The following is a 27,457-nucleotide window of genomic DNA, read 5'->3' as shown; positions in this document are numbered from 1 at the left end:
ATTCATCCTCCCAATGTATTTTTTTCCATCCAGTTTTTCTTGGGGAAACAAACGTAAAGAAAGTCGCACAAGGATTTATTCTTATTGATCATTTGTATGGTGGTAGCACTGTACTAGGGCCTATTGAAATGTGACACAGACAGTCCCTGCCTCAGAGATCTCACAATCTAGAATTTATTTAACTTTCCTTGTGTATCTGACTAACCGTCCATAACCCCCTTAAAGTGCCAGATCATAACAGGGTGGAATGGATGGCTCCTTCTTAGCAGGAACTAGTAATAAATAACCCAGAGTTGATGCTCTCCCATTGTAATTCATCTAACCATCACTGCATGGGTTTGCTTGTCTCCTTGTGGGTTTTATTTTTTTATCTCAGCCAATATTTCATAATTATTTTATTAGAAAAATCAACATTTTCCATGTGACCTTTTCCCTCTAGGGACAAGGCGAGTAAACTCTGCCTAGCAAACTCATAAAAAAAAAATCAAATAGGGTTAATCAGAAACTCAGTGCGATGTGGGTTTCACACGCCATTTGTAAGGATGCACACACATACATCTGGAAATGTGTTAGGATGAGCTAGCAAAGACTAAATCCGGATTTTTCCACATGCTCTGTGGCTTTCAAGAAGGTGCTATGAAACTGACTAGATCCTTCAAACTCAGCTCTGAGAAAATCCCTCCCCGCAAAATACTATCAAAGAAAAATCTTTCTAGTTCCAGCTCGCCCGCTGGAAATGCTCATATCTGGTTTAGGAATAATTAAATTGGATGGTCAAATTATCCTCTAATGATTATTTGTTTTCATTAGCTGATAGGAGCTGTGTGTGCTGGGGGGAGGGAGAGCTTTGGGAAGTGAAAGTATGATCATTTCTGCTTTTCTGATTGAATCTATTGATTGGAATCTCTGTTCATTAACATCTTGATTAGCCAGGAACTGGGCGGGTGTGGGGGAGAGATCCACAGAAGAGAAGGAAAGCTTTGGAAGCAAAAGGTGGGTTCATTTTATTTTACTGGCAAGGAAAAGCTGCAGGAGGAGGGCCGAGACACAATATCCCAGGAGCAGGAATTCCTGGGTCCCTTCAGAAAGCAGGAGACAGGCGACCCAGCGTGTCCATAGGAGAAGAATCACAGGGAGGTGAGATCGTGGGAATTTCTGACGAGTATGTAGCAAGGAGACAGCTACAGATTTCTGGCTTCCTGCGAACCACTGGGGGAGAAAGGGGGCGGGTCCCAGACTGAAGCAGCAGGACCCAAGCCACAAATTCAGCCTTTGATGGAGATTCTCGCCCCTTCCCCAGTTTATTCGAGCAAAGCCAAGGTGGGGGGCGGTGGAAACTTTGGGAGACAGCTCGGACTTGTGGGTTCGTCTTTGGGGAAGATGTGGGGCTGCCAGGCAGGCACAGGTCTGAATTCCACCAGGGCTGGTAGGCAGTAGCTGTGAGTGGACTTGAAAATGAATGGCTCCGGTCTCTAATTGGGGGGCGGGGCGGAGGGGATTAATCAGGGAGCTGGCGATCAGGTAAAAGGTGTGGATGGAGAGCGGAGTGTTTCACTGCTTGCACATCACACGCAGCGAGCGTCTGGCTCTCCCCCCCCCCCCCATCCCCCCCTTCCCCTCCTCTGCAAAGTACATACTCCAGCACTTAGCCTGTGTTTTTATTCCTGCTGCTCTCTAGAAACCCGGTTTTGCTACTTTGATAGGACAAAGGCAAGGAATAGAGGAAGGTTGATCCCACTCCACCTTGCTTCGTCCTTACCTTCATGGGGAAAGGGTTTGTTAAAAAAAATCCCTTCCGAGGTGGGGGTAAAAGAAATCCCACAATTGGTGCAACTCCTGAGCTCGCTCTTCTGCAAAGAGTTGGAAATCTGATTCTTGTAGAAAACACCCCCCTTTAAAAACTACACACACACAATCACACACACAACTGGGAGTCAGAGCAGACCGGTCAATATGCATCGGTGGCTGCATTTAATGGTGACGTGTATTTTCCTTGAAGGAAGCTGTACTGTAAAATCTCAGGGGTCCCCCCCCTCCTTGTGTTTCTTTTAGCATGACCCTCTATGCAATTAACACCCCTCTCCCACGAAACAGAATGGTCGTGTTAATATCACGCAGTGCCTCTTGGGGTTAAAATTCCAACCTCTTCTGTCTCCGCCAGCTTTGCATTTAGCACTGGTGACGGAAGCTCTTCGATTTTGTTGTTATGATCACGACAGAATCTTTCCTGATCTGAGCACAGACTCTCAGACTGTTACATTCACCTGTAAAAAAGATCGAGCAGCGTTTTGATGGACCAAACTGTAATTTTGGGGGTGGGGGAGGGTGGCATGTGGAATACATCTAAAGAGATCTTAATTTAGCTGCATCATCCGTGCACCGGAACCTAGGGAACTGTCTTGCATCCACAACGTTAGAGAAATTAACCACAGAATGATCAACAAGAGAAACAAAACAAATGTGTAGCTCATTCAGGGACAATATGTTTGATGCCTTGCGCCGAATAAAATCTCCGCGATTCCTACAAAATCTGCATTTTATTTTATTTTTCTGATTCAACTGGTAGATTCGCGCGATCACAAAACCCCGTGCTTTTAGCAAACATTTTAGTGAGTGGTGGGAGAGGAGAAACCACCTTACTTTAAAATACATTTCTTACCTACGCATAAAAGATGAAAGGGGGCGGGCGGGGAGCCAAGGATCTAAACTGATCCATTAAAGTTTCCTAGTTTTGTTTCTTTTTAAGTGGCTTAGAGAAAACAATAAATTGGCTCCCACTGTTAAAGATGGAAATGACCGAGCGTTTTTTAAAAAGTGTATGCGGTGCAATATTGTGTTGCAGATCAATAGACAGGATGGAAATCAATGTGGAGAGGCGGGGGGGGGGGGGGGAAGCCAAAGGGCTCTCACTAACCGGTTAGAAATGAAAAAGAATAAAAGCGGCCCATTCCCTGACTCAGATCTACTCTCTGCAGTTCCCTAGAATGATCAGTACACAAGCCCCTGATATAGGGGTTCGCTGTAATGAACCTTTATGTAATGTAATGCGAGGTTTTGGTAAGGTCTCCTATAACCGTTAGCTTCCCTTGCCTTCAACTCACAGCTGAAGCATAATCCCCTTTTAGCCCCCCCCCCCGCCACAAGCAAAAGGCATCACCTCTGTTTAGCAGCCAAATAAATAGTCTTTCTGAAGGATCTAGTGAAGACAACAACACAAAATCCCTATTGATCCCTTTAATGCAGCCCTGATATTTCAAAGAGGAGAAAGTTTGCACCAAGTTGATTTAAAAACCATTAACTCTCTTCCCTGCAGTTTTAAAGCAAAGGGGGGGGGGGCTCCCAACAAATTATTGAATAAAAAGTTTGGACAATACTAAAGATGTTTGGTTAAACCAAGAAGCAAACTTCCCAATGAACGCAGACGTTTTGCCATCTCTCGGCCCTTGTTAATTTCACTCTCATTAAGGGATACTTTATTACAATATTCTATTGATCTGATTTAAACAGCACTGAAGACCCATGGGCTGCACTGTAATAGCGTCCAAATTAAAGCTTAACCCAATAGAAGTAGTATTTATTAAGAAACATAAAATACTGTAAATGCAAAATGATTCATAGCTGGGGCAGAGACTTCACCTCCTTGCTGTCAGGAACTTGATCCATAGCATGGCAAATATAGGAATGTAATTCAATTTCCTTCCCTGCTATTTCCTTGATCTGTAAGGTAAACTACATTGGGGAATAGTCCAGGGAATAGTTTAAATAATGTTGATTACATTAAATCAAGTTAAATTCTCCTTTTTTTACTTACAGCCACTTTTATAGCCCTCTAAAGGTTAACAGCTTATCATATTTGTAAAAAAATTTCCCTGACTTCCAGATAATTCACTCTGCTTTTTATTAGGGACTTGAAATGGAGAGGAAAGGAGCTGTACTAATTTTCTCTCTTTATTTCTTTTTTATTTATTTATTTGTGGATGTGTCGTGTTATAGTTACATTAGGTCTGAATGACCAGGAGTCACTTTCCCCTCTTTGGACTGATAGATCTTTTCTTGGCTTATTTAAAAGCCTGTTTATGTCAAGTTAATATTTTTCTCCTCTCAAATAGTATCATTGTTATTTTTTATTATTTAAAATATTCAATGTGTATCTGTCTTCATTATATATAGAATATTCTGTATAGCTTGATTCTATAAAGAGCTGAATAATCAATATGTGTGTAATTATATATATTATATATAATTTTTCAGATCTCTATTGAATCAGATCCACAGAATATATGTGTAATTACAACCACTTTACATTTTTCAAACTGATCATACCAGTAGCCACTGATAATCAGATGGTGTTTCAGATTGTTCTTGTCTGCTACTTTAATTCTATATTTCATCTCCTGTAGCTGCTGTGATGTCTCACTGCAAAATGGGCTGGACGGATTCTGATCTCGTTCACACAGATGTAACTCCACTGACTCCTGAAACGGGCTCACAGTGTGGTGTGAATGGGATCAGAAACCATCCCCCTTGGGCTTCTGTAAATATTGAGTCATGTTAACATTTGTTTACCAGGTGAGAGTGAATTTCTGAGTCTTTCACTGGGTAGCTATTTAATGTTTATTTGTATTTTGGGGGGCTGTCTCGCAATATTCTGCAGAACTTTTATTTTTTTTTATTGATAAACTTTTTATTTTTAAATTTCTCCTTGTAAACCCGTAGCCCTCCTATTAATTAATTACCAACTTGCCAAGTGGTTTCATTGTGTCGGGTTGGATCTGTTTATTGACCGGGGCAGAGTTAAGGGAAAAGTATTTTTAAAGGTTTCGACATAATTCCCAAAGAGTTGGCATTTGTTGGAAGATTACTTAAAATGAGTAAATACAAACAACTCAGCGAGCTTGGAAAAGTGAATATTATTTGAAAGACAGTGAAATGATTTTTTCCCCCTCTTGAAATTGACGTAAGACATAATTCCAATGTCCCTGTGTGGGCGTGAAATTTGATGTGTAGGTGCATGGGCATCCATATAGGTGCGTTTGTGTGTGTGTGTGTGTGTGTATAGATGGTGTGTGTGTGTGTGTGTGTGTGTGTGTGTGTAGATAGATATAGATATCACATAGGCACAATCCAATTATCAGAGGATGTTTTATCTTCTTAGATCACTGCCAGTCGGAAAATTTGAAGTGTTCCTGGTTAAACATCCATTCAGCTGATCTGGATGTACGTAGTAGACCTCTGAATAAACGCCTCTCTCATATGCACTGAGCATTTTAAATAATAAACACACGTACACGAAACAAATCTCGGATCCTCATTGTTATAACAAGGACATGCCGAGTTCTGACACCTTTCTTCCTTTGCATCTAAAACGTTACACTCCTGATGATTTTGAGCATTTAAAAAATATTGTTGGTGATTATTTGCCCCCGAAACGGTGCCTTTTAATTCCTTTAAAAATCTATTCTTGTGTCTAGGATGATTTTTTTTTCATATTATTTTAGCTTTGAGCATAGTTATTTTTTAAAACAATTTGAAATAAATTCCCTAAATACATTAGGGCTCTTGACACCATCCGTCCTCTGTGGAGGCTAGATCTGACGAACAACAGAAGAAAGTTGGCTGGCATTTCATTAACAATGTTAAAGTTATTATTTCTGAAAAGCCCTAAAGAGGAGAAATATTAAATTTCTGTAATGCAATTTTCATTTTTAAGGGGGCTAAATTGCATTAAACACAACTTCATTTCCTCGAAGTGAATGATAACTGAGATATAGCCCTGTATTTTCTGCTTAGACATTGGGGGGGGGGGAGCCAACCAAATTATAAAACAAAGTATTTTGTGTCTTTTAATGGGCTAGGGAAAGTATTTCAATATATTCAGTGGAAGGGCCAATGTTCCTGCCAAACAGCAAATTGATCAATAAAAAGCAATTAATCAACTAAATGGTGTTTTAAACTCTGTTCAGGAGAGCTAAAAACCAAACTGATGAGGCTAGTGCCTTTAAGTATTTGTGAAGGCGCCATATACAGTTTCACAGGAGGTGTTGGGAAACTCGGGAGTATGATATTATTTCATAATTAGGTTCAACTGGACTATAGATATGGCAACATTTATCTCCACGCTAAAGACAATTGATTGGTATCTTTGAAGTCATTTGGGAGGCACCATAAACTTCCAGTCTCAGTATGTCAGTATATTTGAAGTGTCCCGGTCATTTAAAGTTTGATTTACCCTTTTTAAAAAAAAATAAAGAATATAGTGATAGACTTTTAAATAGCGATGTGTGTTGGACTATGGGGGAGGGTGTTTCATTCTTGTTATACACTAAGAAATGCCATGTCAAATGATTACAATACATGTGATCTGGAAGTCTAATATGTCTCTTTTTGCACAGTTCTGACCAGGAATAAAGTGAGTAACCTCGTGTTGGCATTCACAACAAAACCTCTTTTTGGGGCCATTTTATCATTAGATGAAAGTCTGTCGAGAGAGGGGGGAATTCCGGTGGCTAAGCGATGCCCCTGCTAAATGTGGATTTCGGAGAGATGACTTGCAGCTTTTTCTGGTATTTCTTTGCTTTTGGAGTCGGAGATTAAACGTGACCCTGATACAAATTGTTGCAAGTTGAAATCTAAACTGCTTCTCCCTCTGAATAAATAAAAGAGTGCACCTTCTTCTAAAACCAGGGAGACCAGATATTTCTAAGTATAAACTCTCTCTCTCTCGCCTGCGTCCCCAAATCATTTTAAAAACTCCCCCCAACCTGCAGTTATTTCATTTTCAGTCGGAGAGGTGCACGGTTTGTGGGTGAGTGTGCCTGGAGTGCACGCGCTTCTTAACTCCGCTTTATTTCAATGTAGACACCACAAAAATAGATTTTGCGTTCCTGTCTGGAAGCTTTGGTTTAGCGAAATGATTTTTTTTAAAGAGAAAGCCCCTGTGTTTGCTGTTTCCATCCGAGCCCTTTTGGATCTATGGGGTGACTTTGATTTTTGGATATGTTGTAAATATCTCTTTCCCCCCCCCCACCCCGCCCCGACACCAGTTCATCCGCACCAAGCCCCTTCAGCACCTAGGGTTTGGACAGCTCCCCCGAGAGCCCTTTAGCCTTTACGGGGCAGATTTGTAAAGGCAGTGTCCGTCACTTTAACCAGAGGGCAACCTACAAAAACTTTCTCAGCTCAACACGGGGGGAGTGGGGGAGAAATACCACCACCCGGGCTCAGACCCCAGCCAAGGAGCCGTCTCTGTCTAAACGCGAACTGATCTCTCCGGAAAATCTGGCAGTAGCTGCGCATCGATTGGCCTCCACGGGGCCTGGTTTGTTTTGCAGCTAGACACAGAAAGTGCAACTGGGGGGGGAATCCCCCAGACTCCCAACCCATCGCAATAAAACCATTAACCACAGAGGAGAGAGGATATTGGGGGGGGGGAGCGGGGCATTGCCTCTCTGGGTCAGCTGGTGGGTTTTTTTTGGAGGGGGGGGTCGTTGGAGCATTTTTGTGACGCGTTGTGCACTAGGCTGGAATGTGTAGTGTGTGGGTAGCGTGTGCGTTGCCCTGGGAGCTGGGAAAGTCAGGGGGGCCTGAGTTCAGGTTACCAGCTGGAAGGAACCCAGGCGATCTAGTGAGCCTGACTAGGGCTGTGAGCCCCTCCTCTTGACCTCGATCAGCAAGGTTAGGAAAGTAGCAGCCCTTAAACCTCTCCCCCTCCCTGCAGATTATCCACTTCCCCAGAGCGCACCTGGTGAGATTTGGGGCGGGGGGGGGGCGGGACACACACATTTGTGGAGTGTGTCCACCCCACCCCGCCCACCAAATCCTAAATTCCTCCCCACTCTTCATTAAACAACCAGTCTCCCCAATCTCTCTCTCTCTCTAGTGAATCTCTCTCTCTCTTTTTACGCTGGCTTGTTAGCTTGCTGCACACTGCACTGATTACTTTAACGATGTCTCTTTGAGGAAAAGAGAGTAAATAGTCAGAAATGTTCCACGGAACTTAATACTTGGAGTTCTCCAGCTGGAGAGAAGGACACAGCAGCTACTGATCATCATGGAAACCCCCAACCCTCCTTTGCAACTGCAGCTTTTAAGATCCTTTGAGAAAATTGACAACCATGAACCGATTTCTCTGGGTCCCTGTGTTTGTAGCCCGGACTCCCCTTTGCTCGCCTCTGATTATTATTATTTTTAATTTTATTGATTATTAAGATGCCTATTTGAATACACTTACTTAAATCTGTTTCAATTTCCCTACGTGTGAGATCCATTCACAAAAAGGGCTAAAAAGTTCCCCCCAATTAATCTATTTACCGGGGGACTATTGGAGAGTTTTTCCTTTGTCCAAGGGCCGCCGGTATTTATTTTTGTAATTGTTTCCGTTGAAATCATTGTGAATATAAGGGGAGGGGATTTGGTTGCAACATCTGCATTTTCCAGAACATAGCTACAGAGGGTTAAGAATAGTTAGAAGCTATTAATATTGTGCACAAAGCTTATTAAAAAAAAATCTCACGTTATTGGCTCCTTGGGATCATTATTGGTCGGACAGGAATGATTTTAAAACGGATAAGTCCAGTTTAAACCACCTTTCAGCTCTGCTGCGAATTAAGTGTCCCCTTATCAAGTGTGAAAGGTTATGACATTCTCATAGCTTGGCTAGTTATACATTTTTTTCATCTAACATATAAAAAAAGCAGAGAGGTGAATATGTGTGTGAGTTATAGATTTAGATTTGTATATATTCTATATAGATTTTTGTGAGTTCTGTATAAGAGAGAAATCACAAAAATATAGGAACATGCATTTGCCATTTCTGTACTATTTAGATGTACATAATTTTTTTTAATGATCGCCTACATAAGATAGGTAAATCACCAAAACATAAGAATGTATACAGTTGTGTGGCTTTCTACAGATGTATAACCCAGGCTTCCACACAGATTCTGTAGGTGGGTTTGTATAGATTAATCTATATTTATACACAGACTCTATATAGATTATTTGTGATCTCGTACATAAGAGAGGCATTACAAAAATACAGGTATTATACAGAGGAGAGACAGAGATGTCCTGAAATCCACTAGGGACTGCACTATTGGTTCGACGTGGAAGGCGCTCAGATACCACCGTGATGGGCAGCGGTGTATAACTAGACAGATATGGTGTATTTATCCAGGTGGATAGATATAAGATACATATAATTATTTTTGGGGGGGGAGGGTATTAAATATACATTTTAACCCTGAGCCACAAAGTATTGCAACAAACTGCAAAGTCAATATAATCTAGATCCCCCTCCCCCCGCCGCCACACGCCCCTTTTCGCTCCCTCGTCCGAATTCGGAGCCGGGCCCGATCGGGTTAAGTCAGGTTGGTAGCTGATTGCACATCTGTCAGATTTTAGGCTTGGTGACGTGTGAGAAGCAGGAAAGCGGAGTGTTTCCTAGTGAAATCGATGAGAGTAGCTACGGGCTGGAGTAGGGCAGTATTCTCTGGAGAGGGAGAGAGAGAGATCAGTGTGTGTGTGTGTGTGAGTGTGTAGCAGACACAAAGAGGATGGGACTGTTTTGAGCTGCACCTATTAAAAACAGAGAGAGAGAGAGAGAGAGAGATCTAATCCTTCCCCCCCCACCAAAACACAGACAGTAGCTAATTGCTGGAGCCTGGTGCTGCTTTGCAAGCACTTTGCTGGAGATCTCCTGGACTATCCTGATCAGGGAAGAGAAGACCTTTCCTCTCCAGATTCTCAGACGCAGGAGCCCCTCTGCTGAAAGCTCCAGGAAGGGGGGGGGGATCTGAACCCCTGCTGCTGATTTTCATTATTATTATTATTATTATTATTATTTATTGGTTGTTTTTATTTTATTTATTTATATTTGTACATCCCTCTCCTCCCCCTCCCCCAACAAATGCCTAGCAAAAGCAGCCTCCGGCACTAGGTAAGCCAGGTTCTTCATGAACTTTCTCACTTTGATTGGGGTTTAAAGGGAGGGGGTGGGGGGAATCCTCCAGCCTCCCTCCTCTTCCCCCCCCCCCATTCCTTCCCCCAAATCCCTCCAGCATGGGGTTAGAATGTGTCTAGTTTCTGATCAGTTTGAAGGGGGCTTGTTTGTGGGCTGGGGAGGAATGATGCGCCCTTGTCTTCCTGGGGCTGCAACCGAGACTAGTGGCTGTTAGATTTCTCCCACTGGAGACAAGATCTGGTCGCTGAATACATAGGGGACTTCCCGCTTTGCCCCTGCTCCCATCCCCACTGATAAAGGCAGAGAGGTTTCCTCAGACCCCCTTGCAATCTGGCAAGCCCTTCCCTACACTCAAGCAACGAAAGATTAATGAGTTGCACAGTAGATAAAGAGAGGAGGCACTAGCCTGCAGCCATGAATGTCCAGCTGGGTTTGGAGAACACCGGGGACATGTCCAGCCAGGAGCAGGAGCTCATGCACGGCCAAGGCAGAGCCTTACACTCTGCTCTCTCCAGACCTTCTCTGGTGGCCTCGGTGCTGGACGGCAGTGAGTATCACCGAGCCGAGCACCACCTGGCTACCTCTTTGCACCCGGGGCTTGGCTTTGGTGGGGATTCGCCCACTGGGGCTGCCAACAGCTACACCACCTTGACCCCCCTGCAGCCGCTGCATGAGAAATTCCACCACCAGCACCATCACCACCAGTGCTTGCCGGTGGGCAACGTGATTGGGAGCTTCACCCTGATGAGGGAAGAAAGGGGCCTGGGTTCCGGCGGTAACTTTTACAGCCCTTACCACAAGGATCTTGGCATGGGGCAGAGTCTGTCATCCCTGCCCAGCCCTAACCTGACCCCCATGCATAGCTATGGCCACTCTGCCGGACACTTGGGCAACGAGAAGATGGTGGCGGCCAATAACTTCGAAGCCCACCCTGCCATGTTTGGCAGGATCGACCAGCACTTTTCCAGGGAGCTTTCCCCCTCCCAGAACTCCACCATGGGATCCCCCAACAGCATGGGCCAGCACCCCTATGGCCATGCCAGGCCGGACATGAATTCCAGACCCAACCAGCCCATCTCCACCCAAACCACCATCCTCTCCAGCCAGCTGGAGGAGATCAACACCAAAGAAGTGGCCCAGCGGATCATCGCTGAGCTCAAGAGATACAGCATCCCGCAGGCCATCTTTGCCGAGAGGGTGTTGTGCCGGTCTCAAGGCACCTTGTCAGACCTCCTCAGGAACCCTAAACCCTGGAGCAAACTCAAGTCCGGGAGGGAGACTTTCAAAAGGATGTGGCGCTGGCTGCAGGAGCCTGAGTTTCAGAGAATGGCAGCTTTAAGGTTAGAAGGTAAGATATTTTTTATGAGCATGATCAGGAACTGAGCCTGGAACAATACAGGGATATATGGCGCTGCCTCTTGATTTCAGAGAGCGAGCAAAGGTCACCTGCTCTGTGACTCTGCTAATCTCTTTGCAAACTGGAAGGCCCGAATGAAGCCGCAATGCCTGAATAATTACACCCCGAGCCTTTATTGCTTGGTAATACAAATCATAGCTATTGATTCGAACTTGCGATGTACACACCCACATTATGGGGGGTGGGGGTGAGTGGGTTGCAAAGGAATCTCCGGATGCCTTCTCTCTCCTGCATTCCCCTGTATTGTTTCGGGGTGGTTTCAACATACGCACAAGAGGCTCCATCTTTTTTTCTCCGCCTGCCTTCTGTCCTTTATGCTGGTAAAGCCATTTCGTCACCTCACCCCGTAGCCTATGGCTGCTCCTCGTGCTGCCACGGTGTCATTGAACATCTCAGCCTCACGGTCAAGATGGAGACCTCGTTCTCAGTGGTTGTGGGCCATATCCCGTGGCGTGGAAGCCTGAGCCAAAGCTGATGGGAGTCTCCACTGCTTTCAGTGAGCTTTGGATGGGGTCCAAATAACCCTGAAGAGAGCGATGTTTCTGTGCTGAGGTTGTTATTGTAGGGTTAGTGTGAGGAAGCTGTAGGGGAGAAACTCCACAGATGGAGGATTGACAGTGCTGCCCCCTTGCAACAGATGGGAGGGGACGGCCTTTTTCATTGGCCAAACCCCCCAGGCTTTCCTAAAGTGCGGGCCGGCATTTCAGCTGGTCTAAACCAGTGTGACTCCCATTGGCTTCAGTGGCGCAATCCTGATTTACGCCAGGCAATTAGGCAAGCCAGGCTGGATCAATCCCAAGGTCCATCTAACCTAGTACCTGACTGGGGCCAGCACCAGCTTCTTCAGAGGGAGGTGTAAGAAACCCTGCAGTGATGTGACAACCTGGCATAGGGGCTTCTCCCCCCAGTAGTCTAGAGCAGGACTTAAGTCCTGAAGCAGGAGACTCTTAAGCATGCAATTATCGTTAAGCGTCTGCTTAAGTCCCATTAAAATCAATGAAACTAATACCCTTTTGTAGGGAGGGACTTTGCTGAATCGAGGCTGGTTGCGGATTTGACCCGTATCCAAAGGGAGGCTCCTAAATCCCTATTTAGGCTCCTAAATAATTGGCCTGATTCCCCCCACGCCACCAGCCCTTACCACTGGGAGCTGGTGAGTGTTTAGCGCTTCCGAAAACGAGACTGCTTATTTAGTGGCCTCCGTATGGAGCTAGGAGCCTAACTTTCGTCCTTCGTTTTGAAGAATCTTGGTGGCCGGTGATGCTTCATATCATCGCTGTGGTTCAAGGAGTTTGCATGGCCGCTCGGAATGATTCTGCTTTTTATTTTTCCTTTCTCCTTCATGCTTGCGAGGCTCCCCCATCATCTTCAGAAGGGCTGGTGCGTTTGAAAAGCGAAGGTGGGGGCGGGGGTGGGCGGGGGCATTGGCCGTGTTTCAGGCTCTTGGCCTGGTCCCGATCTCTCTGAGTTTCCTCCCGGTGAGCCAGTTAGCGGTGGTTTTGTGCGTATGTCTATTAAATGCCATGTGACAATGGTCCTGGCCCCATCATATGACACAGCAGGGCCCTGCGATCACAGCGTCTCTTTGCTCGTTAGCTGCTAATGATGCTGTCGAGAGGCTGATGGGGCCATTGGGAAAGGGGAAACAAAATGGGGGTGTTTGTGGCTGGTGGGAATGATATTTAGACCCCCGAGGACTCCCCCGACCCCCGAGTTTTATTGACATCTCTTAGCAGGAGAAGGAGCCGGCCTGGCAACAGAAAACTGCAGTAACTCAGGGACTGAGCTATAGTGTCAAATCCCCTGGTGGCTGCCGTGAGCTTTAGATCCGGCGTTTAGTGATTTTTCAAAGGCACCTCTCTCTCCAATTGCCCACTGTGTTTTCCGTCCTCCGGCTCCTCTCCTTTTACCTTGATCGCGGCGCGAGACGTTGACCGTGTTTATTCCTGCCAGGGCTCATGGGAAAGCAGAGGGCTTCTCTGGGGTGTGGTTCCACTCCCTGGTATACCCCACAAGCACGTTTATTCCTAGGGCTGGGGACAGCTCGGGGGGGGGGGGGGGGCTGCACTAGCTGCATTAGGCCTTTCCTCACCTCTGATTTCTAGCATCGACTAAGAAAGCCATTGGCGGGGGGTTCTTGTCACAATGCCCAGGCCCCGAGGTTAGCACCGTGAAGGCCGAGGGCCAGATCCTGTGATGCCCAAAGCGTGGCACAGGGGTGGTTGTGTTGTCCGGCTCCAACTCCTGAACCATGCAAGCCGGTGTCCCCGGAACTGTCGGAGCAGCCTCATGGCTGCTTAACATTGGGCAGCAGCGGCTCTCTTCGATTGGGTCCCCTCTGCTGTGGAAGGGTGGGCAGCCGGGAATGAAGCTGTCCAAGCGGGGTGGGGGGCAGAGAAGGGTATAGAAGGCCCCACTGCACACCAGCCCCCGGGTTAACTGAGAATGTCTCTCAGTACCGTTGGTTGTGACTGCATTCCTGTGGCCTTGTGTTGCGTGATCTGGCCTGCCGACAGCGACCCTGGTCTGCATGCAGGCAGCTACCGTCGCTAGGATAGAGTTGGTGGGCACCAGGGAGTTAGCTTCAGCCCTGTGTTAGCAACGCTGGTTTGGCTGGGCTAAGAGAAGTGTTCAGCTTCCCGCCCCGTCGGCTTGGGGCCGTAAACCTCTAGTTTGCGATTCCTATGCTCCCTGGGCTTGCAAGTTTGAACCCCAGTAGAGTCGGCTCATCTCCACCCTTCTGGGAGAGAGACACTGAGCTCCATGCGGCCTGTCGCCCTTTGGATGAGCCCCGGAGAAACCCAGGTCTGTTCTGCGTGGATGAGAAAACCCACCCAGAGAAGGGGAGTTGCCCTCACAGCTTTTAAGGCCAGAAGGGTTCCGTTAGATCATCCAGTCTGACCTCCCGGAGCACAGCTGAGCTCTAGCATCTCTTCCAGGCAAGCAGCCAGTTGTGATCTGAAGCTATCAAGAGATGGAGAATGCACCACTTGCCTTGGCCGTCCGGTCCAATGGTTAGTCACCCGCACTGTTAATCATGGGAGCCTTTTCTGAGCTTGGATTTGTCTGGCTTCAGCTTCAGGCCATTTGGTTCTCATGCTGCATTTTCCCACTAGACAGTGGTTCTCAACCTGGGGTGCATGTACCTCTGGGGGTAGCAGAGATCTCCCAGGGGGTATTCAACTCATTTGCCTAGTTTTACAACAGGCTACATACAAAGCACCAGCCAAGTCAGTACCAACTAAAATTGACAGGAGTTTCAGACCCCAAGCAGGAATGTCTACACTACCATTTTTAGCCCCATAGCGCAAGCCCGAATCAGTTGCCCTGGGCTCTGAGAATCACTGTTGCGGGGTTTGGTTTGCAGTGTAGACTTACCCTGGGTCTCTCCCCATAAGGCGTTTTCTCCAGGCCTCAAATAATTTGTGTGGCTCTTCTCTGCCCCGTCTCGAAGTGTCCTTTATAAGCGGTGGTTGCCAGAACTGGCTGCAGTATTCCCATAGCAGGGGAATCCCATCCCTACTCACCACTTCCCTGTGTTTACGTCCAAGCACGACATTAGCCCTTTTTGCCACAGCATCACGCTGGGAGCTCATGTCTGTCTCCTATGATCCTTAAATCCTTTTTCAGTCGCTGCCTTCAGCCCCCCATTCCCTAGCTATGGCCTCATGTCTGCGAGTGCAGTTGATCCCTCCACCACTGTTCAGCATCCTGCAGGCTAGATGGTTGTTTCCACCCCAGAGGTGGCTGCATGCCGGTGATTTGTTATGTTATTATTTTTGGTTATGCCCTAGCGCCTCGGAGCCGTAGTCATGGGCCAGGCCCACACGGTGCCCGGTGCTGTACAAAGAGCGGGACCCGGCCCCCAATCCAATCTTGTTGCTTCCACTGAGTAAGAGCCACCCATGAGATCAGCCCTTGTGCTCTGGGCTCTGAGCTGGCCCAGAGAATGTGGGAGACAGAAAGGACCTGGGCGCCTTCCTCTGCTGCTGACTTTGAAGTGGTGCTCGGCATGGGGCCTGGCAGGATTGCACCCTCATGCATCCCTCTGCCTGCTGCCCACCAGCAGCTGTGCTCATGTGTCACCATCCCGCGCCCATCAATCCCGCGTGGAGCACTCGCGCCGTTACTGGTGGGAAGCGAGCTGCAGGGAGGCATTCAGGGGGATCAGGATTGGGATATGGAGGCAATCCCTATTTCAGGAGGAGGCTAGACTCCAAATCTCCGGTTGGGGGAGGCTGCAGTTCGATGGGGCAGGGGAGGGAACTGAGCATCAAGTATTTTGGCAGGCGGGAAAGACTTTTTGCCAAGCGAAGCCAGGCTCGCCGGGGTTCATGGCGAAATCTTGACTTGTGAAAGGGGGCCCTCCGGGCCGAGGTATCGGGTTTTGCACAGGGATTGTCGTGCAACGTAAAGCGGGAGCTTTGCACAGATCCGATTGCACCGCACGCAGTGACACATTCCCCAGAAAAACAGCCCTTGTCAGCAGGCGCTGCTCCCTGTAATAAAGTGGGGCAGGACTCCTGGGTTCTGTCCCTCCCCCTGGCATGTGGGGCCCCCTGGGGTGGGTCCTTTCCCCTCTCTGGGCTTCTGCTTTCCCCTCCTCTCCAGATGATCACTCACATGGAGGGATTGTGAAGGCTGATCAACGTCCGTAAAGCGTTTTAAGGCCCCAGGATGAAAATGGAGCACAGGTTTTGTGCCACGCCCCTGAGACAGGGTGAACGTCACCTTGGCGGAATAGAAATGTTTGTATGAAATTTTAAAACCAAACAAAAACTTAATGGGAAAACAGGTTGGTTTCCCCCCACCCACCCCCACACACTTTTTAATATAAACTTTCCAGTGCTGTGTCAGTACAGCAGCGTGGAGCCAGGGCCTGAGAGCCAGAAAATGAAACTGGCTCGTAAAACTACTTTTGCTATCCAAAGCTGAGTGAAACGGAAATGCAGAGCATCCGTGATGAAAGTCAATTAGGGGCATGGGGGGGTGTATTTATCTTATCTTAGGGTTTTATACTGTTGCCCGTCACCGTGACATCAGAGCACCTGCCACATAAAACCAATAGCAGGCATGTATTTATACAGAAAAAGAGAGCGAGATTATTTACATCAGAGGTTCTCAAACTTTTTTTTTTCGCGGACCACTTGAAAATTGCTGAGGGTCTCGGCGGACCACTTAATGATCTTTCCAAATGTTGTTTGTACCGTTAGCTAACTATTGTAAAGCGCTTTGGATAAAAGCGCTATTTAAAAAAATGAATAATAATGAATGTTTTTGTTCTACAATTAAAAGCACACAACTCCTATTTTAATATCAGTAGTCTTACCTTTCTAATGCGATGGAGGTGCCCTCTCTCCCCTGCCGCGGCAGCCCCCGCGCTGGGGCAGGGAAGGAGTGGGGGGGTCTCTCCCCCACCACAGCAGCCACAGAGCTGGGGCTGGGAAGCAGGGCCGTCTCTCCCTGGCAGCCACAGCCCTGGAGCTGGGGAAAGTCGTCTCTTTCTCTGGCCGCCGCAGCCCTGCACGTCCAAAATTCCCCCCACCCTCCTCTTCTCACCCCACTGCCCCCTCCCACCTATGCCCTATTCCCCCCAAGGCCACCACCTCACTTTACATGTGCATTCTCCAGGGTCCAGGCACCTAATCAGTGGAGCCACATCTGCGCGGCTCCACTAATTAGGTGGGTGGCCCTTCATTCTCGTGTGCGGCCGCCCAGGTGCGCACCTTAGAGGGAACTATCTGTGGATCACAGTTTGAGAACCTCTGGTTTAAATACATTTATCTGCCGAAAGATGCAGATCGGCGCCTAGTGGGAGTTTCAAAAGTGCCCACCTGCATGTTCTGGTGCCTAAAAACCTTTATGAACCTGTCCCCAGGACTTTTTAAAACATGACAAATGATTTTAGGCACAAGCACCTGGCCCCGTGGGCTCCTGAGGTCTGACTGGGACTCCTAGGTGCGATCACAATACAAATAGTCAATAACAGGTGCCCCTGTTTTGAGATGCCTGTCTTGAGACCTGGTTTTCTGAAGGTGGGAAGATGTCTCGGGTTGGGCTTCCAAAATCGCTAGTCCCTTTTGCAAAATTCTCGGCCTTACATGCGTCACTTTTAGTACAATCAGCTGTTACCATACTATGGGATGGCAGGGAAGGTTGGTTGTTTTTTCAAAAAAAAAATTGATTTCACTTGAAATGCGTCTCTCTTTAGTATAGCTAGATTATTCCTATTGACTTAAAACTGAGTCCCTTTCCAGCTACGTGGCCGATACACAGGGTCCAATCCTGCTCTCGCTGAAGTCAGTGAGCGTTGTGCTATTGACTACAATGGTGACTAGCTGTCGCAAGATCCAGCAGCTCGGACTCCTGAGAGTAGCGTTGCTGAGTCTACTGCGATTACTTTCAGGGACAAAGGTTGTAGGATTCGACCTGTTGTGCTGCCAACGCTTTGCAATTTTATTGCGATGCTGTTGGGTTTCCTTAAAGCCCCAGCTCCTGGAGTTAGGTGATGTAAGAATCTTGCATTTTTGTTATTATTTTGTTATTATTATTTCTAACCTTTGGAGTTGTTAAGAGAAGTTTGCAAATGTGACCCTTAAAGGCAGTGGCGTAGCCAGGGTTGCTGCCGAGGAGGAGCGGCGGAGAAAAAAGGTGCGTGTCCTTCGGTGGCATTTCGGCGGCCCTGCATGTGTGCCGAAATGCCGCCGAAAGATGGAGCGGCGCGCCGCCGAAATCACGGACGAGGGGAAAAGGCGCCACTTGGGGAATTCTGGGCTCGGGGGAGCAGGTGCTCCCCCTGCTCCCCCCTTAGCTACACTACTGCTGAAATGCTCCAAGAGGAGATGGCAAATAAAAACAACCCAGGATTTATTCTAGTTAAAATGCCACGCCTTTTGATCCAATCACGTGATTTTTGGGGGAGAGGGCGTTAACTCATGTTGTTTGATTGCTTGGGGTGGGCGATACTGACTCCCTATAAATTTAATAGCTTTCCTGAAACAGTGGGAAAATTACAACTGGACATCAGCTGAGATCTTATTAATTTAAGGGCCCAATTCTGCACCATTAAAGTCTACGTGGGTTTTGCCATTGACTCTAACGAGTGCAGGATCAAACCTTTCTAGGCTAAATTTCAAAACGAACTTGCGGGACTTTCTCTGTTTCAGCCTAAAGCCGCCCCTTTCCAAAACTAAGGGTGATCTGAAATAGGGCTCCTAGAAGGACAGCGGTTGTTAGGAAAAATATGGTAATACTTGGAGGCCGCTTCTCTGCCTGAAAAATACATAATAAAAAGTCGGCCCACACTAGATCTTAATGTGCGGTTTGACCTTTTATCTCCAGGTTCCTTAGATAAATGTGCTTTGGATTTACAAACAACATGCAGTTGTGACGAGGCTGTCAAAGGGACAGGTACCCTGCCTAGCCTGAGCCTCCAGAAACTCAGACTGGTCTGGTACCTGGGGTTTGGGACCGGACTGTCTTTTTGTTCCTATCTGTGTGCAGCGCCTAGCACACGGGGGCTGAGGTCCAGCCGGCCAGGGTGCTGAACGGGGGGTTCAGGAGGTCAGGGATCCTGCCACCGATCCTGGGCGAGTTGCTGCCCCCTCCGTGCCTCAGTTTCCCCTCCCACCCTTTGGCTTGTCTCTTTAGCTTGTAAGTGCTTTGGGGTAGGGACGCTCTCTCTCACTGTAGCAAATGGGTCCCAGTCTTGATTGGGGACCGTAGACACTACCGTAATACATCTCTGGCTATGTCTGTCCTTTGAGCTGGACCGTACTAACAATGGAGAGGAGCCTGGCTGGACACGGCCCCAATGTGATCCCGTCTGAGATAGGAGGCAATACTCAGGGCCCCCAGCCCCTCTGCTCTGTTTTTATCATGCAGGCTCGCTGGCAGCCAGCATCAGGATCAAGCTGGGAATCATGCCACCGGCTTGAAGTGTGTCCAGACCCCATGTCCTAGTTTAGCTCGCTGAGTCAACTCTCCGCCCTGGGGGCCACATCTGGGTATGGAAATTGTATGGTGGGCCGTGAATGCTCACGAAATTGGGGGTTGGGCTCGGGGGTGAGGCCAGAAATGAGGTGTTCAGGGTGCGGGCGGGGGCTCTGGGCAGGGGGTTAGGGTGCAGGTATGGGGGTGAGGGCTCTGGGGTGCAGGAGGAGGCTGGGATCAAGGGGTTTGGAGGGCGGGATGGGGACCAGGGCTGGGGCAGGGGGTTGAGGTGTGGGAAGGGGTCAGGGGTGCAGGCTCCGGGCAGCGCTTACCTCAAGCAGCTCCCAGAAGCAGCGGCATGTCCCCCCTCCGGCTCTTACACGGAGGTGCGGCCAGGAGGCGCCGTGCGCTGCCCCATCCGCAGGTGCCACCCCTGCAACTCCCATTGGCCGTGGTTGCCAGCCAATGGGAGCTGTGGGAGCTGCGCAGCGCCGGGCAACTCCTGACCCCACTCATCGGCTGGAGTGCCGGAGCGGGGCAAGCTCTGGACCCCACTCCCCGGCAGGAGCTCAAGGGCCTGATTAAAACATCTGAAGGGCCGGATGCAGCCCCCGGGCTGTAGTTTGCCCACCCTTGGTTATGGGGATGAATGTGGGGGCAGCTGGGAAGTGTTCATGGCCCAGGCTATCCAGGAGGTCAGGGGGATGATCCGTGGGTCCCATCTGGCCTTTGACTCTATAAACAATACAGATCAAGGCTATAGTCATATAAGTAAGAGTTGGATTTCGATCTGAAAACAAATACCGCCCAGATTTCAAATGGAGCCACATGCTGGCAACTCATAATCAGTAAAAACTTTTAACGCACCAAAGCGTAGTAGTGGGTAGCACGTCTCATCCGTGGCTCTCCCAGGAAGGTGAGTATCGTTAGTCCTGTTTTACAGATGGGGAAACTGAGGCACAGAGCAAGGCTATGGGCAAGACAGCAGGTTAGGGATGGAACCCAGGAGTCCTAGTTACCTCCCACAGCAGTTCTGTACCATTTTTCACCTTAACTGTGCTTTACAGACATTAATATATCCTCTTGGCCCCTTCCAGAGCTGGGGGCAAACTCTGGGATTGGCCCAGGAGCCTTTCAATCAACCGGCATTTCCTCCTCTAGGTCTGAGTCTCTCTGACCCGGCCATCTTCACGGGCACAAAGCGCGATTGTCCTGACTTGGTGGCGTTCGCCCCCGCCTGGCGCTAGGGAGTTCACAAGGCGCAGGGCTCGGACGGCTGGGCCCTAGTTCTGGAGAGCATGCTGGGGGCCAGGAGAGCAACAATCCCCCTGATACAACGTATCGAGGGGAAAACACCAGGCTAGCTCTGTAACAAATGCGCTGGCGAGGCGTCAGTCCCACAAGCCGGTCCATGCAGGAACCCCCGCCCCAGAACCCCATTCCCGTTAACCGGGCTCAATGCGGGTGCAGGGATCCACACGCAAAGCGTAGCTTCCCGGGCCGAAGACCCCGCACGGTTAAAAACCCGAGGCTGCTACTTAACAAACTGTACTTTGTGCTGCAGGGGGTAGTCGAATCCTGATACTCACAGAAGATCAGGGTTGGAAGAAACCTCAGGAGGTATCTAGTCCAATCCCCTGCTCAAAGCAGGACCAATCCCCAACTAAATCATCCCAGCCAGGGCTTTGTCAAGCTGGGCCTTAAAAACCTCTAAGGAAGGAGATTCCACCACCTCCCTAGGTAACCCATTCCAGTGCTTCACCACCCTCCTAGTGAAATAGTCTTTCCTAATAGCCAACCTAGACCTCCCCCACTGCAACTTGAGACCATAGCTCTGTAGCAGGCCATTATTACTCGTATTGGACTAGAGCCCTAGAGACCCCATTGGGCACGGACACAGAGTGAGAGGCAGTCTCTGCCCCAGAGAACTTAAACAAGACAGATGAAAGGTGTGTGTGTGGGGGGGGGGGGGAACTGAGGCACAAAGTGTAAATACCCCACTCCCCAAGTCACTCAAACCGGCCCGTGGCAGGGCAAGGAATAGACCCAGTCTAGTGTCTTTTATCCCTTAGCTCTGACCGGTGAGTAAAAATGTTTTGGTACAAGGAGTAAGTGTAATGAAGCTGTAGTGGTATGAATGCTCTGCTGTTAGTTTTGCTGGGAAATGGGGAGAGGTGGCTGCTTTGTGGGGGCGTTGCATTAGGGGGTGCACAGGTCATGAAGGGCATAGACACCCCCCCACACCCACTCCTCCGGCTTCCACACCAGAGCCTCCGGGCCTGTGCGTTTCAGTGCGGAAATCCAGGTCCCGGGGGAGTCAGGCTGGCCATTCCAACCAGCCCCGCTTCCCCCCACCTCCGCCGCAGTGAGGCGCAGCGCGTCCCCTTTGCAGAATCCGCTCCAGTACGTGAGCCACAGACAAAACATGGGGCCTTGCTGCTGCAGAGGAATCGAAGAGCGAGGCTGGGGGTCGACAGCGGGGAGGGCGAGCAGCAGCAGCTGCAACGGAGGCTGAACAGAACCGGCTGGAAAACAACCGAGTTGCCTCTGCTCCCATTAGAGCCAGGCCCCTGATTTGAAGGGGAGCAGCCTGGCGGATGGAGACGGGGGTCCCGATTCTTGTGCTAATAATGCTGGTGTGGATCCACTGAGGATCTGAGCCAAAGCCCACTGAAAACCATGGAGATTTTCTCGTGTAAAACCAGGGAGAGACCAGAACTGGGCCCAGTCCATCAGCCCCGCTCTTTGGAGTGATCTCTGGATCGGCTGCCGCCTGGAAACCAGAACCCGATGCGGCTCAGGCCAAAATTCCCCTGCCCCACACATCTCTCCTCCCGATGCGTCTCACCCCTGCCCTGGTGGAACCCCCTTCAGGGGTCCAGGTCTGGGCTCCACAGCCTGGTCGTCTGTGACCCAAAGCTGTTGCCCTCTGATGGCTGCTTTGTGTGCAGCGAGTTGTTGGTTCTCAGCCCCTGTTATCAGAGACAAAAACATCCAGCACCAGGATGATGCCCTGCAGGGGGGCAAAGTACCTGAAACGGCTGAATTGAAATAAAAAATTGGGGGTGGGAATCTTCGTCTCAAGGCAACTCAGAATGTCCAGTGAAAGTTGAGTTTTCTGATTCAATGGAAAAAATAGTTTTCGGTTAGGAACTAATAGGATTTTGGGGGGGAAAGGTTTCGGTTTGGCCCCCGCACCAAAAAATCCAGTGGTCGCTCAGCATTACTTTGAAGCGCAGGAATATTCCCTGCTGTAGCTCTTTGGGGCTGGAGGAGCATCTGAATTCTGCCCGACGGTCGGTCAGAAGGAATCGTATGGCACTAGGATCTGTGCTTTTCTGGGCCGCCGTCAAACCCACCCAGAGAGCAAACAGTCTAACACCTGTCATCCTTCGCGCTACAAGCTCCTGTGATTGCAGGGTCTCCTAGCACTTTCCTAGCATCCGTTAATGAAGTCATTTGCAGGAGGGGAGGGTCAGCACCCCCATTTTACAGATGGGGAAACTGAGGCACAGATCAGGGAGGGGATTTGCTTGAAGGGACACAGGAAGTCTGCGGCAGAGATGGGAAACCCACACAGGAGACTGGGAATCTTGAGTTTTGTTCCCACGTGCGCCAGTTGCTTCTTTTCTGTGAACTCCACTTTCCCCATCCGCAAAACGAGGCAAAAGATACTGACCCTCCTGGGGGTGGGTGGGGCACTTTGAGAGTCGTAACGGAAAGGAGTTGCTATTTGTGGTATTATAAACACATCCCTTTCCTGGAGCTGGGACTAGACCCCACGTGTCCCATCTCCCAGTCCCCTCCTGCTCTAACCACTATCTGCGCTCCCTAGTCTAGTGTCAAAAATTAAAATGAAGCATTCATGTTCCTAAGAGACGGAGCAATTGGCTCCTTTCCTGGGCTTTAATTAGTTGATGCGCTGTAACCTCGACCCAACGGCTGGGGTAAAAGCTCAGGGGCTGGGGGCGACACTTGGGAGAATGAAGTCAGACCGCTGGGAATTGGCTGGGCTGCCAGTGCAAAAATGCTCCATGCTGTGGCAGCTGCGGCTGCTTTGTCATCTTCGGGATCTGTGCAAATTCCTGCTGGGTGAGCCATGAGCCCGACTTCAGGGAGCCGAGTAATTAGCGAGAGGGGAGCTGCTCTAGGTTGGATGGGCAGGTCGAGTCAGGATGTTGGCTGGGTGCAGACAGAGACGAGAGAGGGAGGAAGGCTGGTGCTGGGGCTTAGGCCACAAGCCTGTGACTTAGGAGATGTCCCAGGTAGGCTCAGTTCCTTCTGCCACAAACTTCCTGACCCCGGGCAAGTCACTGAGAGAACCTCTGCGCTGCAGTGAAAAACCCGCGGCTGGCCCGGGCCAGCTGACTTGGGCTCGGGTGCAGGGGGTATTTAATTGTTGTGCAGATGTTCAGGCTCAGACCCCGAGCAGTGGGAGGGTCCCAGAGCCCAGGCTGCAGCCCTGGGCCGGATCTCTACCCTAAGCGTGCGTCTACACTGCAAAAAAAAATCCTCTAAAAACCATGGCAACAAGTCTCAGCACCCGGGTCTACAGACTTGCTGTGTGGCCGTTCCTGCTCGGGTTCTGAAACCAGGCTTGGGGGGGGGTGTACCCCTGGGATGTCTCCCCTGCCTTGTGAACCTGCATCTGTGGGACCCGGGCTTGTGGACTCACGTCCACGCTGCGTTGTAAACCTGGGTTTGCGATGGCTGGACCTGCGTCTCGCAGCGTACACGCTGCCCTGCGCAAACCTTCCGGCTCGGGTCTGCGGCTTGAGCTGCGTCCACACTGCAAAATGACAGGGCTTGGATCGGAGTCTCAGAGGGACTCGGGCTCAGACACCCTTCCAAGATGGGCCATAGGATCCGACCGGGTCCCCAGGGCTTGCTGACCCCCATCAGACTGATTTGTGTGGCGATGGATAGGGGGCTGAGGCTCAAACCTGAGTCTGAGCCCAGCTTCACAATGCAGTGTAGACGCACCTAGATCTAGCTCCTGAAAGGTATTTACATGCCTAACTCTCATTGGTTTCAATGGGGAGTTACCTGCCTCCAGACCTCTGCGGAGCAGGGCGTTAGTCTCTCTGTGCCTAGTTCCCCATCCGTACAATGCGGAGGATAGTCCTGCCCCGCCTCCCAGGGATGGGGAGGATAAAGATGGCGAGGTGCTGTGATGGGAGCCCGATGGAGAGAGAGAACCCCACGGAGTGCTCCTGGACTTAGGGGGACCAGATGTCCCGATTTTATAGGGACAGTCCCGATTTTTGGGTCTTTTTCTTATCTAGGCTCCTATTAGCCCCCACCCCCTGTCCCGATTTTTCACACTTGCTGTCTGGTCACCCTCCCTGGACTTATCAGCTCCCCTTGACTCCTGTATCCAGCTGATTTGTTATTGTAGGGTCTCCTGAGGAGGCCTGCTCACATGGGGTTGTTGATGGAAGGTCAGTGAGCTCTGGGAACGCTGGCTCTGCCCATGCCAGCTCTGGAGGCAGCTAACTCTCCTATCCCTGGAGCGGGGGCGTGGGGGCGCTATGTTTCAGTGGGGGAGGGGTTTACAGACTCCATGTCCGCTGAGGATGCAGACAGGGCCAATGAGTCAAATCTTCCTGCTGAACGGGGAGCGGCTCCTGCAGCCAGGCGATCCGCAGTGCCCCATTAAAGCAAGGGAGCAGGGTATCTGGGTTCTGGTCTCTGCTCCGGGAGGGGCGTGGTGCCTAGTGGTTGGAGCAGGAGACGTGGGCTGGGGGACTCCTGTCTTCTGTTTCCAGGTCCTGAGGGGAGCATGATCTAGCGTCTGGGCCTGGGATCCAGGATGCCTGGGGTTTTGATTCCTGGCCCTGAGTCTCTGCACGCCCTCGGCAGTAGCATCCCCCTCCGTTTACCCATCTCTCCTAACACCCCACAGTGCGGGGCGGGGAAGCTCCATGGCTCTCGGAGACATTCCCATGGAAAGCGCGAAGTAATGGTGCAATCGCTGGGTCCCTTGTTTCGGCCGGGCTGGGTACCAGATGGACGTGGCAGGGACACAGCCTGGTGAGCAGGGCAGGTGCCGGACTCCATTCACGCTGCAGAGACCCAGACTCAATCCAGGCTGCCATGGGGGAAGGGAGGAGGAGCGAATTCCTGGCTGGTTTCCAACCCCCCCTGGGGTGCTTTATTTAAGGGAAGCGATTGATTTTTTTTCTCTCTCTCCTCCTTGCAGTCAGTCAGTCAGTGACAGTCACAAGCTAGTAGTCAATAGCCCACAATTCCCTGCGCCCGGTTCCCCAGGGGGGCTTTTCTGCCAGGGAAGCATTGATTTTGGATTTGCCAAAATTAGCCCCCGCTTTTTGCATCCCCCCCTTTCCCTCCTCCAGCCTGTGTTTATCGTCTATGCAAAGCGAGGGCAAAATTCTCTGTGGAGGCAAGTCCCTGGAAGTCATTTCTCGTGCACAGGGTGGCTCTGGGAGTGGCCTGAGAGTGGGTGTATTTACTCTACTCTGAAAGGAGCTGTGAATAAGAACCGGGCCCAGCTGAGAGACAGCGTCAGCAGAGAGTCTTCCTCTCAGCCGCCTTAAAACCCAACCTGGCCATGGCGGCCTGGTAGCCACGGTGCCATGATGGAGGCCATATTGCCGGAGTCGGGCCAGCCAGCCTTCCTCTCGGGGGTGGAATCTCCATCCTTAGAGGTTTTTAAGGCCTGGCTTGACAAAGCCCTGGCTGGGATGATTTAGTTGGGGTTGGTCCTGCTTTGAGCAGGGGGTTGGACTAGATACCTCCTGAGGCCTCTTCCAACCTTAATCTTCTATGATTCTATGAGAGAGATCAGGCCCTTTGGACTCAGCCATATCTTCCCCGCCGCCCAGGGGCTGGTTTTTTAGCTCGGTACGGTTTCCTATCCTAGCGGAGATGCTTAAAGGAGCCGTTGGCTGTTCCCAATGTTTGTCCCCCTTCAGGGCTGGGGAAGCTCCCCCAGATATGGGTCTTTTAAGGCTTGGGGGCTGACTCCAGTTGGGAAAGGATTGGCCATGGGGTTTTCAGGGGGGGTGGGCAGGGAGAGCAGGAGAAGTGACCTTAAAGGACAGCAGGTCGTGTGGGAACGGCGGAAGCCGGTGCAAAGAAAACGTGGGAGGAGCATGGTCCACCTAGCCACGGGCCCCCGTAGCCCCCACTGAGTGCAGGGGGCTGCCCCAGAGAGCAGAATTGGCCCTCCTGGGGGTGAAGGTTTGGGACCTGGTGTCCATTGCCCTGCCCCAAAGTGTGTGTGGGGGGGATGCTGACTGGGGAGCAGTGTGCCCCCCCCCCCCAGCACAGGTGTAAACCTTCCCAGGCGTGAAGGAGAAAGGTTTCATCTTTTCCATGGGCATTGACTCTCCCAGCCCCTTGCCCTTCCCAGTGGATGGGGGCCGGTGACCCCCAGGCCCCTGTGTCCGGAGAGGATCCTACCGATCTGCCTGGCCTTCCCCATTGCCATGGCAACCCCTGCTGGGCGATTTAACTCGGCAGCGTGATTCACGGCCACGCTCCCTCACTGCCTGCGTTTGTCTGGGCCGTCGACAGGTCCTAACCCTTATGTCACCTGCTCCACTCCCGGCACCTCTGTCCTGGTGCCTGGGTACAAGGACTAGAGCAGGGACGACGTGCCGGACCCCCACCCCCCTCCGGCACGCGGGGCACCAAGAGAACAGGCTGCTCTGGGTCCTTTAGGCCAATTGCAGCGGTAGGGTGGCTGGAGCTGACCCAATAGGATTTGGGCACCTAAATCATTTAGGCATCTTGATCCCAGCCTGGAATCTTAGGGCCAAAATCCCCCTCTCAGTCACACCCGTGAAATGGGGAAGTCAGTGACCTATGAAATGCGGGGAGGAATAGCTCAGCGGTTTGAGCATTGGCCGGCTAAACCCAGGGTTGTGAGTTCAATCCTTGAGGGGGCCACTTAGGGATCTGGGGCAAAAAAATCAGTACTTGGTCCTGCTAGTGGAGGTAGGGGGCTGGACTTGATGACTTTTCAGGGTCCCTTCCAGTTCTATGAGATAGGTATATCTCCATTTTTTTTTTGGAAGGAAACTGGAGGGGAGCTCAAAGCCCTGACTGAGATCTCGTCGCACCGCGTGCTGCCCAGACACAGAGTGACCGAGATCAGGGCCCTGTCGCGCTGGGCGCTGCCC

The 27,457-nt window shown here is 50.2% G+C and overlaps 1 protein-coding gene across 1 annotated transcript in view; it reads left to right on the top strand.

Moving 5' to 3' along the window:
- Positions 1-10,375: 10,375 nt before the first annotated feature.
- LOC112113255 (hepatocyte nuclear factor 6-like) overlaps positions 10,376-27,457 on the top strand; it is a 22,171-nt gene continuing 5,089 nt past the window's right edge. Inside the window, exon 1 of the mRNA XM_024209489.2 lies at positions 10,376-11,309. Within this exon, the coding sequence (XP_024065257.2) occupies positions 10,376-11,309 (934 nt within the window). The remainder of the gene's footprint in view (positions 11,310-27,457) is intronic.

Source organism: Terrapene carolina, unplaced genomic scaffold, assembly GCF_002925995.2.
Source record: "Terrapene carolina triunguis isolate 2854851 unplaced genomic scaffold, T_m_triunguis-2.0 Scaffold227, whole genome shotgun sequence".
Taxonomy (NCBI): domain Eukaryota; kingdom Metazoa; phylum Chordata; order Testudines; family Emydidae; genus Terrapene; species Terrapene triunguis.
Note: the sequence above shows the minus strand (reverse complement) of the source record. Positions and strands in the feature narration are given on the sequence as shown.